At 38.6% G+C, this 15,101-nt stretch overlaps 1 protein-coding gene across 1 annotated transcript in view; it reads right to left on the reverse strand.

Moving 5' to 3' along the window:
- si:ch211-266k8.4 (rab GTPase-activating protein 1) overlaps positions 1-15,101 on the reverse strand; it is a 56,572-nt gene that overhangs the window by 19,032 nt on the left and 22,439 nt on the right. Inside the window, exons 11-12 of the mRNA XM_065957022.1 lie at positions 4,787-4,888; positions 2,671-2,861 (exon numbers count right to left, since the gene is read on the reverse strand). Of these exons, the coding sequence (XP_065813094.1) occupies positions 2,671-2,861; positions 4,787-4,888 (293 nt within the window). The remainder of the gene's footprint in view (positions 1-2,670; positions 2,862-4,786; positions 4,889-15,101) is intronic.

A 15,101-nucleotide genomic window follows, 5' to 3' on the forward strand; every position in this document is an offset into this window, starting at 1 on the left:
GGCTTAATAACTTAAAAACTACATTCATTGAGTTTAATGCTAAGGGTATGCTGACATGCTAACAATGACATTACTAGCACATTAAAGTTAAACATGATTTGCACCTCAGTGTGTCAGCAGGCTAACCTTTACTAACGAGCATAGGTTGGGGGGAATGTCATAACTCTTGAAGGTGTATGACCAATAAACTGAGTTTTCTACAGTTTAAATGTTGACCTGATGACGGTGCTAGAGGAAGCTAACCCACATAGCCATCCCTCGGGCCATGCAGCTAGCATGGCTGAAAAAAAGAGAAGCATAGAGATAGAAACTGTATGTGGGCAAAGAAATCAGAGATACAATGCAGCTTATGATGAGAGCTAGAAAGACTTGAAGAGCATGACACAAGGGAACAGAGAATGAAAAAGGAAAACACATTTGGATTTAAACCACAGCCAGAGGTCAGTAAACAGGGCTGGCATGAGACACTGTGACGAGATACAAAGAGATGCACTCCTATCCCAAGAAGCCCACCCCCCTAGGAAATATCCTAACAACCTATTCTATTCATTTAGAATGAACAGTATCTTAAGGTGTATATAAATGAGACAGATGGCAACTCTCTTCCTCACTGAAGAAAGAGAGAGCAACTGCAAATTCTAATACTCCTATTTAAAAATTGTATCAGAGATTGTGTTGAGAAAATGCAAAAACAAACATTGATTAGTTTGCTTTGATGCTATCTGCAAAGACCCTCGACTTAATGCCATTAACGATCTCTTATATGCCAGTCATCATTAAGAAACATAATATGCTTATTGTACCTCGTGTTGTAAACAATTTCATTCCTATTTCCAAAGCAACCGAGGTCATTTTCAATGCACAAACAGAATGTTGTTTGCATGTTGGTATCATACAATTATAATGAAACCCTATTAGTGATGTGATATAAGAGAAGTCTTTATGAACAGTCCAGAGTTTTGATCTAGAAGTGTGGACTCACAGGGACTTCCATGTTATATTTTTGATTCACTGTTTAAACATTGTCATGTACAGCAAATGTTAACTGTGACTGATCAATGGTCCTAAACACTTTCATGTGAGTCACTCTCTTACTATTCTCCTACTATTACCAACATCTGACAATTTAACCAAGAGATATTAGATTTTTTCACAGTTTAACTCTGGGTTTTTAATTATTATTGACATATTCTTACTTTTGGTCTCTCTTGGGCTGCAGCATATGTAAAAGGAATATAATGTATGCACGCCGCGAACACAAGGTTCTCTACACACTAAACAAAATAAATGCAAAGGTAAAGAGTGGAGTTTCCTGTGGTTTGGCGAATTCGTTGGCCAAGTTACAGCCAAGGTTATCATTTTATAGATGCTTACTCATTAAAAAGATATTATATCTTTTGGGTCTAAATAAAATGAGAAGCCTACTCTCAGCTTTGAACTTTGATTTTAGGGGGGGGATTAGGAATTGGAAGCCAGAAAATGTAGTTTTTAAAGGCTTTACATGTGATTTTTCACACTTAAATATAATAGAAATCAAGTATATCCTCTGAAAATAACTCTGTGAGTCATGACTGTCTACAATGGGTGTAACACCCGAGTCCCACTGTCTGTGATGTTTTCAGAGTTTTCAGAGTCCTATCTTCACTTTGTTTACATCGCCGGGATGGCCGGCTGACTCCTCCCCTCGTGTATAAAAGTTGTTTAATTGAGGGACTAGAGAAAAGAAGAATAACATACTGTACTCACTGCTTAACTGTGTTTCTAGATCACGCTCATTTCAGGTAAATTTACATGCAGTGTGAAGATACAAGCATCATAAAGATCACTAGCATTAGCATGCTAACACAACAATGCAGCGCAAGTTGTTTTGGTTTCATGCTGGTGCTCAAGGGCGACATCTGTTGGATCAAAAAATCACATAAAGCCTTTAAAGGGAAAGGGGAACCCTTTTTTATCAGCATGGACTGACTCAACCTCTATGGATATACACTTACTAAAAGATAAAACACTTGGCCTAGATATCCACCACAAGTGAAAGGATTACCTCTGTTGTGTCAAAAGTGTTTTTCATCAGATGAAAACTCAGCTAGCCATGCTTAAAGTCGAGTCATAGCAGAATAATTTGGCTTCTAAATGAAGCTGTTGAAACTGGTCATCGGACTCTTGAACCTTTGAATGAGACTTTTAAAAAGCTGGCTCTCAGTTTACCTTGATTCCTGATGCATGACAAAACAAATACTCATACACTGAAAACAGTTAATTAGTGCTTTCAATTTATTTTAATTTTTAATATTTTATTTTAATTTCATTCTAACTTTAAAACCAAACCATTAACAGTTAAAGTTTTATTTTGTAACATTATAAAAAAATAAATAACTGATAAATGGCATTCATCCACCACTGTTATTTTTTTACTGTTTCATTTAAACTGAATATAGTTGAGGATGCATTCACGAGTCAAAACTAAATCCTCATTGTTATCATAAAGAAGGAGAGCCCCCCTCAATTTTCAAAAATAGAGGACTAAAAGTTTCTCAGTCACATAAGTTACTTAAGAGAAATGGTGATGCTATCAAGACTTTCTGTCCAAAAATCAGAGTTAAATGAGCAGCAGGGAAAATGTTAATAAGTTGCATGCAATGATTACTGCTACTTTTTAAAAAGCTTTACCTGAGCATGTGTAAACGAAGTGGAGGTTCGTGTCCTAAGCCCACGCCTGGGTGCTGGACTGCGCTGTCTGGGCTTGGCTTGTGTTTGAGAACCCTTCTCTTCAAGCCCCTGTCTACCCATTGGGTCTAACAGGTACCGCTGTGCCAGACGTATCACACGATTCAGCACCTTTTTGACCCCAGTAACTGAGTCTGCAGTAAAAAAAAAACAATGGCATTAGTCTTTATCTCTGGTTCTCGACCGTAAGAAAAAACCCTTTCTTCTGGTGTGAAAAGGCCATATACTGTATGTAAATATAGGAAAATGCCATTCAAGATGGTGTAAAATGAAAATATGACTCCTTTTTGGAAACAAACACAGGCCTTTGCTCCACTCAGTTACAAACTCTGTGATAATATTTTAAGCAGTGCAGATTGGGGAAACAAATCAAGTTATCATTCCATTACAGGACTCAACTAAGCGGTTTTTGTGTGTGTTTGTGAGTTTTGGTGTGTGAATGTGTCCTTGTTACACACAAATGCGTGTTATCAGTGGCTCACCATATTTACTCAGGGGGCACATTCTGCCTATTTAGGCAAGCTGTGAACATAAACCCACTCATAGCTATGTGCATTTCTGCACTCAATCACAGACAACAACTAAAAACCCTTGCTGTGTGCTACTTAAATATTACAAGCTTTAATCAATGAGTACATTTACTTATTTGTTATGTCATCATTCCACCATTGCTTTCTGAATAATTCCTTCATATCTTTCTGTTACTTCCCTTTCTTGTTTTTCAAATTTCCGTGTTGAAATGAAAGAGAAACATTCAGTACATTCACATCTTTTGTATAGTAGGTTGCTGAAACCTTTAACATTCATTCACATATTCTTTTCTGTTTTTTTATCATATTGAATGGGTATGTTTAATTGAAGTCTACATAATGAACCAATGCCTATATATACTATACTTTATATTGCAGTGCAATGTATCACAAAGCTCATGATTAAGGGTTAGGATCATCTCTTGCGTTTAATGCTAATGCTAAAGCTACATCAAAACAGGCGTGCTATGATACCACAGCAGCATTGGCAATGTTGAATCGATTACCCAATGCATCAATTTATTTAGGATGTGTATGTTACCCAACAAGTCCTTTGCTCCTGATGGAATGATGTCCTGTCCCTGTCAATAATATAACAAAGAGACTGAGACAGTTTTGGACTGATTGACGTGTAAACATGCAAAAGTCATTCGACTCCTAACCGCATTATCTAGGTGTGTTAGACTGACTTTGACTTATATATGTTAAATATGTTGACAGTAGTTAGTTGGACTAACAGAATAATCTGCTTTTTTAACAAATGTAAGGACTGACTCGATCGTGGCAAGGCAAGGCAGACAATGTTTCAACTCAAGTGCACAAAAAAAATGCAGGTTAGTTAGTTAGAGACCCAAAAGACATAGAGGGTGCTTCCAGATTGCAAAGTGCCAACACAATCTGACAGTCCCTTCTATCTGTGCTGTATACTGTTAGGTACAGTACTACTGTTCAGTAGGCGAGCACAGCAGGCCGATATCTGTTCTTACTTCGCCTGATTCATTCAGTGTGGAAGTGGCGTCATTACCCTGCCTCATGTTATTGACACTCCAACTCAGATGTGATCTACACGATGGCTCAGTAAATAATAAAAAACTTCACATTGCATGTAAACAATTCAACAACTTAATAATTGAAAGGCTGCATCCATCCTGTTTTTTTTTTTTTGTCCTTGTTTGTTTTGATTTGGTGGCGCACGTGAAGTGACGTTTTACATTTCATCTCGCACAGCATTGTGGGTGTTAAAATACAATTCATTTCCTGACATGCATCCAATCCATACTGCACAAAACAAATAATTACCAAGGACTTTGATGTGACTTCTTTGTGATTTAAGAAGTCATAATTCAGGCTTTTACCTATTATATTGTGCCTACTGTACTAAAGATAATGTAGTTCAACTTTCATCTTATTTTATGTATGAGCTTGGACCATTCCTCATTCAGTCTAAATTATACTGCTGTGGTAATTCTGAACACATTATTATTGTACTACCATAATCCCAAGAAATCATATCAGATGCACCCACTCACCTTTCTCAGTCGCCTTTCCCTCTTGTGGAGGTGTTGATACATTTTCATTTCCTCCTCCGCTGACTTGGGATGGGTGTGTTACTTTTTGATTTTCACTATTTTCTGAAAAAGGGACCAACAAGAAATAAACATAGATAGGCTAGATTAACCAATGAATCTTTTGAGTTAGAAACCAGAATTAAAAGCAATGAAACAAACAAGCCACAAATACAGGCAGTTAAAAGAAATACCTTTAAAAACATCATATCAATAACACACAAAAGGGGTTGAAAGAATGGGGGATTATTTTGAGTGTTACACCTACTTATAGAATGTACTTTTTTGCTCAACCTTCAGGGCACACTCACACTAGGCAATCCATACCATGACCAAGCACGTTTGACCCCCAAAGTCCAGTTTATTTAACTAATGTAAGTGCTCTGTTCTGTACTGTGGTATGGTTAACTTCCTTGGAAGTGGCAGAGTTGGAAGAGGTGGAAGAGGTGTACTTCGGCAACGTACACTTGCTCATGTACAAGCACGGGTAACGAGGACAATAACATATTATCAATCTATCAGTTGCAAGATGGGAGAGTTTTCTTACATGCAAGTTGATGTCATGTATCAATCAAACAACCTTAAATGTTCAAATCATAACTGACCATTGTGTTTTTTTTCTTTTAATATCTCTCTGCATGATATACACTTAAATGATGATTGGATCTTGAAGTACTCAAAAAAGTATATGGATTTCAACCGGATGGTACAAACTGCAAATATTATATTTTCTTACTTGGAGAAAAAAGTCCCAAATCGTAGTTCCAGTGCACTCTGGCAGAACCACAGGACTAGAATAGAAAAATCGCACAAAAAGTAAGGAAATTTGTGTTTGGTAGATTATTTATTTGTTGTAACAATGCTTCTTGGCAATAAATCGTATCCTGTTGGAAAGCCTGTTTATTTTCCTTGTAAATGGTGCCACATTTGTAAGGAACATGCATTTGTGGGATAAGCAGCAGAGCGGAGTTTGCGGGTTGTGTCCATAAAAAACTTGTCAAATCTTCTCTGCTAATGCCAAACAGCTTATTCTGACTCTTGTTTTGAGCTTCTGATACCCCATGTGCTGACAGTCAGGTGCCTGATTGGCAGCTCCTGTAAGCATGGGCCCTGCTACAGTGGTCAGTTGGTTTCTGCTCCAAGAATGCCACGTTTGACTGATCTGGATAAGGCCCGTGCCATAGGGCTACTTCAAGCTGGTGTTCCACACAGCCAAGTGGCATTATTTGGAGTGAGCCCTAGTTCCATCTCCAAACTGAAGGCCAAGTTCCATATAATGGGGGATGTCAGGGACAGGCCGTGAAGTGGGCGTCCCAAGAAGACGACACCCCAAAAAGACTGTTTCCTAACACCTTCAGCACTTAGCACTTAGTAACCGTAGACAGAAGAGGTGAGACTTCTAATCGTTTAGACGCTAAACGTTTAAAAAAAAAAAAACACTTGACGTTCTAAAATCGCCAACCGTTTGAATGTTAATTAGTTGTTGTTTATTTAAACGTGGTAACATGCGCATGTCGCTGCACAAAGCATTTCGCAACAGTGTCACATATACAAGAGGGACAGTGGACCTTATCGCTCCCTCTATCTCTTTCTGTCTCTGCTAATGTGATTCTGCTTTTTCTTCTTATCCCTCAGCAGGAGTCGAGAGGAAAGTTTTTATTTTTTAATGGGAGCCGTGAGGTCCTTGTGCGCATCAGCACTCTGTTGCATGCTCTCTCTTCCCCTCTCTCTCTTGTGCACGCAGCAATTTTATAAATAAATGAAAAATTAAATAAAAACAGGTCGGAATATAATTGTGAACTGGTTTATTTAACAAGCCAGCCGCCGCCCCCGTTAAATGAATAAATTGTTAGGTTGCCAATATGTCTTGTTTCTTCAGATTTCACTCATCCAATCCACTAAACAGAACCAAACAATCAACAGCAGAATAAGCTGTTTGGCAGAGAAGATTTGGCAAGTTTTTCATGGGCGCAACCCACAAACTCAGCTCTGCTGCTCATCCCACAATGTATGTTCCTTACAAATGTGGCACTGTTTAAAAGGGAAATGAACAGGCTTTCCAACGATACTAGATGTATTGCGAAGAAGCATTGTTACAAAGAAATAATCTACAAAACACAAATGTCCTTACTTTTTGTGCGATTTTTATTTATGAGGTAACCACGCTCAGGCCTGTTTGCGCCTAGAGCAATGTGAGTGCAGGCCTGTAAGGGATGGGGGAGGGGAGACAATCGTGCTTCAGCACGATACGGGCCTACTGGGCTACTGTCAGTGTGCCCTTAGTGTAGTTTTTGCTTTCTAGGATTGTTCTGCTGCCTAAAACATCAATAACTGAAGTTAATCTGAAGACACTTGGAAAACAGTTTAAATCTTCACAAGATGCTTTTTAGTCTAGTTCAATTGAGACGATTATTGATTGACGCTTTAGCCTACTTTACACAATGCAGTTTCAGTATGTTTAATACAGATTGAGATTCGTGATAAAAGTTGCAGCACTATAAAGTTGCCAGCTAGTTTTTGAATTGCAGTTGATAATACACTTTTTTTTGAGGCAATGATCAAGTTAAGACATATGTTTGGCACAGACGTTTAATGTTTTTTCAAACTCGCTGGGCCGGAAAGAAGTTGAGCTATGTGTGGGGGTTTGGGTTTGTGTGTTTCTTATGTGGGAGGGCAGGGGTCATGTTGACCTCTAATTTGTTACGACCCATATCAGTGCTTTGACATTAGCTTCAGGGATAAGGCTTCATCCGAACAGAAAGAACTATTGATAAAGTGCAATGTTTCCTGACTGATGCAGGATTTCTACAGTCCTGAGTAGGGTTTTCTTTGAAGTTAAAACAACTCAATTTCCCAGACACCCCAACCCCACTCACTCTGACTCATCTATCTCCCTCTTCCTTCCCTTGCTCATATCTATCTCAATCACTGTCAGACATCCGTTAAAAAGAGGTTCCCTTCTACAGCAAAATGCCAACTTCAAAACAGAGACGTGTCACAGCATGTCTCCTGTTAGCCACCCAAAGACAAACAAGATAAGATCATATGGCTCTTTAAAAATAAGTGGATATAAAGTCAAGTTTTGGAGGTCTGTGAAGATGTTCAGATTTGTTTATGTCCAAAGTCAGACCTCTATTTAGCAACTTTGTTCTTCTCTCTAACATAATCTAAAAAACGAGACATTCAGTATTGAATTAAGATGTTGTAATTCAGTTATAAATAAGTTATCATGGAGCAGAAACGTCCAAAACACACTTTGAAAGCTATAACACTGATGATCTCACCTGCAGAATTTCCAATGACTAAGAGGTCTGACTGACTTTTTGTGTTATTGTTTTTGCTACTTGTTCTATCCTGGTTCCATTGCCACATGTTTTTTTTCATGAGTTCTGAGTGTTTGTCTGCATTTTCCAACACACTTAGAGTTTAAATGCTCTATTTAAGTATCTTGTTAGTGAAATCATTGCTGAAACTATACAAGTTGTTAAAACAGTTTTCATAAGACAGAAAATTATATCGCATCACAGCAACTTCCCCAAATGAATTAACTTTGGATTCTGCATGCCCTTAATAGCTACCAGTAACAATTATACTTTTAATCAAAAAGAATAAAAAAGTATTAGTGATTATGTCCCAACTGGTCTTTGGAATTTGGTAGAATAAACTCCCGTTAAATTTATAGGAAAAATTACTTCACTAATGTAAATGTAGTTTTTTTTTTTCTGAGATCAATATCCATGACGTCATTTACAGAAAAACAGCTGACATGGTCTGAAAGAAGCTGAAATAGAAAAATTGCAGACAATGCATGCCTTGTTTCCCTCAAAGCCCAGAGTCTTTCAGGTCAATAATAAAGTTTTAAATGATTGTTATCCCCCATCAGTCTCTCTGGCTGAACTAGCTAATTGATGAGGAAATATTACTAAATGGGGAAGTTAGCAATTTGTTCGTAACTGAAATAAGATGACCAGTGGAGCGTTGTTGTCATGTCTATATGAGTTCAGATTCATTTAACTGTCCCTCCTCCTTGAGCGAGCTATTTTGCTTATGACTTTATGTAATCAATTTTTAGTTTTGAAAGGAAAGACTTCAAAACATCAGCCATCGCGCACAAAAAAAATTAAAACGGGGGGGGGGGGGAATCACAATAATCGAAAATTCTTGTTCAGTCAGACAACTCAGTTTGCATGCGTTTGAAAAAATTATTGCAACCTGCAGAACATATTTTGTTTGGCATCTAGGCTCCAACCTCATCACTCATGGCAGTTTTATTTTACATGCAGATATTTGAGGAGTGATGGGATGATATCTTAAACCCCCAGTAGGAGCCTACAGGTGGATGCTGAGGTGATGGTGGGGATGAGCAGAGAGCAGTACTGGTGGAGGTCAGAGCGGTAATGAAAGAGCAGAGGGAGAGGCCAGAAATCAGTGCAGCTTGAGCTGTCTGCCTGAACAAGCATGCAGGCGTCACCTCATTTGCGTCCAAATACTAATCGAATCAGCACTCACAATAAGATTTAATTGGGACTAAAGCACATGTCCCAGCCCTAGTAATACTATAATATGGGGAAAAACACAAACAAACGCACAACCTTCTCACACACACCCTACTCTCATACAGTCTTAACGGGACAGTTGACCTGCTGCCAAAGTATTTTACCACGTCAAAATGCGAGTCAAAATTAAAAAAGACACTGTTAGCTAGAAATTGCAATTCTAGTCAGCAAATCATTTGATCAACAACTGTGGTGGAAATTAACTTTAACAAATTGCAGTTGGCAAACGAACGAACATCTAAAGACAGTTATGATCAGCAGAGGATAAACACCAGTGACTTTGGTTAAAGTTATTACTGCAATAAGGCTGTTTAAGTTCTATTCAAACAGCGATGATTGGTCAACTGCAAACAGGTCACCTTATTCAAATGGTATAACATTGACTCCCTCGCCCACAAACAACTTGAACACAATGCGTTCATCCCACAGTGCAGTCAATCGTAGAGAGAGTCAGGGTCGAGTTTGTTTCCGCAGTCGAGTTATAATTATAGGTATAACCGTTGGCCTCAAGGTTTGTTACAAGAAACACACAGCAAGCATACTCATGTGCATCATCTTCACAAACAAACAAACATATTCATGAAAACATATGACATAACACACACACAGTGATGTGGGAAGTGAGAGCTGTTAAATAAAAACAGAGCAGTTAAGAATGTCAGTTGGTGAGATCAGCTCCGGGGTTTCTCTATGACTCAGGGATATAATGAGAAGGTATGAATGACAGTGTGTTTTACTGCTCTCTCTCTCTCTCTCTCTCCCCCTCTCTCAAAGTCAGTTTCAGATGACAGAGTACTCTGCTGATTCCTCAGTGTTCAGGAATTAATGCTGATGACACACAGTCTTTTGAAGGTTGTGTTTTGGTGTGTAAGAAGCATCTGCTGTCCTCTGGGAGTTGGCAGGGCAGCACACCTGTAGCTGGGATTGAATAAGCTCTAATGTAAGGCTAGGCTCAGCACATCCCTTGGCCTGGGAGTTCACTGACAGTGCTTAATGGCATCTTTGAAGTACAGATCATCAATGAAGGGGGAAAAAGTAGACGGAAACTGTTTTGGCAGACGGATGCATTTGGACTAAATGTGTTTTGTAACATAAATGGGACACCTGTGAATGATGTCATCATCTCTCTCTCAGAGAAAGTTTGGTACAATTTGATTATCTGTCCATTTGGTAGATGGTTAACTAAATTGCCCTTCTGCGGAGGACTTCCAGTGACAGGACCCAGGACCTTTGAATATGAGTGAAAGTCCAACAAAAAAGAAGAAGAAAAGAAACCTAGTCGTTCAAAGTAAGGAGCAAAAAGGGTCGCAGTAATGAGAGGAACATGTTAGCAATAGCATGTCCTCATTTCAAAGCAGTCTGGAGGCATTAGCAAACAGCTCATCCCAAATGAGAAGGGAGGTGATACATGCTTTGACACACTGAAGAAATTGAGTTATGGAGCAGTGAGGCACATGTTGCACTACAGGATATAATGACAGAACAAAAGCCCCTGATGGACACAAGGCTGCCCTTTAGGGGGGATAAAGGGGAAAGCTTTCTGGGGCACAATCTCATGGGGGGGCCATGGTTAGCAAAGACACAGTCCATCCTAATTTTAAGCAACAAAACCTAATTTAATTTGACACCTAAATACTCACCATTATCTCTTAAAGCAACTATTAATTTTAGCTTGAGTAAAATGTTGCCTGTTTAAATATAAAGAAACCTCTTTTTTCTTGAAATGATATGAGCATTTTTTTTAGCTGATGTTAGCCAGGAGGCTAGCGCTAACACTACTGATGAATGTACAAACAATACATTGATTTAAATCATTTCCTGGGAGAGCACTTCCTATTCACATTTTTAAATTAGAAGAAAATTCAGATGACTAGAGAGAAAAGCAAAATGTGAGCTCTGCATTGCTTGTAATGAGTAAAAATATCTGCCAATGGGGCAAGCAACGTTTACTTGATCCCATTCATACACATTCACACGCAGTTGATACAGCATTAGGAGCATCTTTGGGGTTCAGTGTCTTGACCAACACACTTTGACATGTGACTGCAGGAGCTGGAGAAGGAACCAGCCGCCTGTTTATCTCAACTTGTCAGCTGAATGTGGCTTCAAATAAGTGTAAAGATTCACTTTTGTCTTGAAATTCGATAAATACACGTCACACTTAGCTTTACAAGAATTATGAGGGCACTATGAGAAGCAGACTGGAAGTGTAAACAGTTAGTCATTTGATCAGTGTAACTGTATGTAGTTTAAAGCACTCTTCTAAATCCACCAGGGAGATACAATAGAGAATGAACAAGGTTAGAGAATTTGATCTGACAGGTCTAAAAGAACATCTTAGAATCAACGTTAGGAATGAAGGTCCTGATCCTCCAGCAGTCTGAGTCTGACCTTACACCCAGAAAGACAAAAGAAACAACAGGCAAGTCCCCATATCATGTTGAGACACCTAGACCAAGCATGATGACTCACCGCTGCAAGCACTCTCAAGAAGGGCAGTAATTACAGCGTCAAAGACAGAAGTTTAAAATTGAATTTAGAGTTGAGCAGTGTTCAAAATTCATAATAATCAAGAAGGTGATCGTAAAGACGGGGTCTTCATAACTAGAAGAGGGCAAAAAAAATCAATTAATGTAAAAACGAAATTCTTCTCTTGTAATATTTAAAATCGATTCAGAATTCCAAAAAGTTAATTAAATTGAAGTTGGGTGGAATTTCAGCCCCATCGTGCGTTTTAAGTTGTGTGTGTGTGTGTGTGTGTGTGTGTGTGTATGTGTGTGTGGGGGGGCCGCCTGTGACTTTTATACAATCATACAGTTCTTTGTCATACGAAGAACCAAAAAAACATGAACATAAAACTGATTTTTGTTTTATGCACACAGAAAGCAGACAGCTAAGAGAGCCTAAAGAAATGAATGATAAAAACTACTGCATTAGCAGAAGTGTAAAGGGCTACTGTCATTGGATTTAAAAAGTCTCATAAAGTTAGATTTATCATTTATCTTAAATCTACACCGTGGATACCTGTTAACAATGCTACAATCAGTACAATCAGCCCATGTCTTTATTTTTAACAACACAGCCATCAAGGGTTTATCATGGGAAGATTGGAGAGAATTTCATCAGCAACTACTCTCACAATCCAGACAAGAAAACTCTTTGAGCTGGTGTCACCAGTCTCCACAGTCAAGTGCAAAATCAACTAAAGGACTGATATATTAAAGTCACTTTTTAAATGAATGTTTAGAATCTCTGGAGAACAGAGAATAGTGGCTAAAGATGGATAGAGAGACGTGGGGATAAGAGAGAAGACACAAAGATTTGACTCGACAAAGAAGTAGGGCATAATGGAGGGGAGGGGTCCTGTTTGCCCCTGATCCTAACTGACCTGTGAGTTTTGACCCTACCACACCCTATTATTCAGAGCCTGCCTTAAGGCCCTATGCAAGGTCGGGGGTTCAGTCCCAGTGGGCAGAGGTCCAATAAGAACAGGAAAGCTGGGGTATGTGGGCACTATAGAATAAGTGACCCTTAGAAAATAACAGGGTAGGGTTGAGGATGGTGTTATTACAAATATAATACTTCCAACACAGGGAAGGAGAGAGAAAGGGAAGATAAGAGGACAGAAGAAAAAGAATGAGTGATGAAAATGGGGTTGATGGGAGACTAAGTGAAAAGACAACACAGGATCTAAAACAGCCTCTTCTTTCTAACATGTAATTACAGCTGCCAGAACTAAAGTGATGAATAATCTAAACAGACTTTGGGGCCTTTCATTTAAAATCCACAAGTTGATGTTGTATTTAGTTTTTCTTATTCTTGCTAGCTAAACAGTTGAATGAAGACAAAAGTTCTTTGCTCTAGTGATGGACATTCAGACCAGCCCTCTCATTTCTCCAGCTTAGTGAGTGAATGTCTGCATACCAAAGCCTAATAGACTATGGAGCTGCATATGACCAAACTAAAATCTGTTCCAAGATTTATATTGGTCAGTAAAACATTTACCATCCACTCAAGCCTTTTTGTTCTGAATGTGTTCATCTTTTTTGTTTTTGACTGCTCATCATGTAAACTACCATTTCTATCTATCCCGCTATTACTCATCTTGTTCTTGTTATTCCTCAGGCATTCCTGTCAAGTTCTGGTTCAATACTGGTCTTACTTGGAAAGTTTTCTATGATTTACAGAAAATAAAATACAAACCAGTGAGACACTGCATTACTAAAACAGAAGGAAAGCACTTTGCTAATGCTTATCAAAACTCTGATACTACTTCCAGTGTTGATTCACATCACTTCTACAGCTTAAAACAGGATACTGTATGTCTGGATACTTTATTCATATTCATGAAAAAAAAACTCTAAGTCACCCTCTTTCTGTCATTTTTGCCATGGTTGTTGTTTCTTTGGTTCAATATGTCCGCTTTGTTTGTATTGTGAAACCACGATTTTATTTAAGGGCTTAATCCATTTGAAACAGCCATAGCTAACATATGAGGAAATAAAATTGAGGTGCAGGTCAAATTCTAATGGAAAAACACAACTACTTGTTTACTGTTATAATTTATGAATGTTTGATAAAATTTCTCTGTTAGAAAAACAACTTTAATCAACAGCCTGTGTCCATTCATGATGCTTATTTTTTTATACATATTTAACAATTCTGTGTGTTCAGCACCCAGTGTCCTACGGTAAGCAAAACAACCCCCTATGCCCTGTTTGTTTTAATTCAGCTCACAGAGCTTTCAGTTGAAAATAGTTAAACTTTTGAGACACTTTGGGTCCCTTCTAACTCACCAGCCAATCAAAACCTAGAAGGTTTCTAATATCAATTTCATCAGTAACAATGGAAGAGGGTCACATTTCCAGGTTTAGATGTGCTGCTGATGCCAGGAAAAGATTCTTCAATTTGTATATGTTTTTTGTTGTAAAATGTCCTTGAATAAAATCAAATATTAAGCATAGAGCAGTTTAAAACCATCTAAACAGTTATTAGTAAGGGAAACAGAAAGGGCTGAAGACAACTTCAGTAACATATAGTGCAACTGGGAAGCGCTCTGAAATTGAGGTTGTACCAGTACAAAAACAGCTTTTAGTGGACCCATACCCCTAATGACTCAGTCAACAGTTTAGCCAGACAAGCTTTCAGGACACTGGCCTTGCCCTATAACCTGCAAGTTAACATGAAGTTCAACTTGAGCACTTGGTACAGGGGGGAGCCAGTAGCCTAAGTCCTCTGGTTCGCTTCCAGGCTCCTTTCCCACATGTCGCTCTCTAGTCTCTCTCCACCCTGTTTCTGACTCTATACACTGTCCTATCTGTAAAATACTGTGAAGGCATAAAAAGCCCCAAATAATATTTAAAAAAATAAAAAATAAATAACTTGGTCCAGTATGTGGGTCATTGTTGCTGGATTCTACACAACAACAGTTTAGGTTAAGACCCCTCTGTCCCACAGGAGTTAAAGAAACATGTTGGTGAACAAGCTCATTTATCATCTCACAAAAAACAAGACCCTTGACCCTCGGTCTTTCCCGGAAGTCTGTTCCACAGTTCCACTCTGGAAAAGGGGGATCTGTTTAAGGGGGATAGCCTAAGCATGTTGCTTACCACTTCAACCATCACAGACAAATACAAATGGAGAGGGAGGGGGTAAACAGCCTTATATGAGATACTTGAAACAAAGGCGCCGACTGAGGTCAGAGGCAGGCTAAGTGCCCATGG

This window comes from Labrus bergylta, chromosome 7, assembly GCF_963930695.1.
Source record: "Labrus bergylta chromosome 7, fLabBer1.1, whole genome shotgun sequence".
NCBI lineage: Eukaryota > Metazoa > Chordata > Actinopteri > Labriformes > Labridae > Labrus > Labrus bergylta.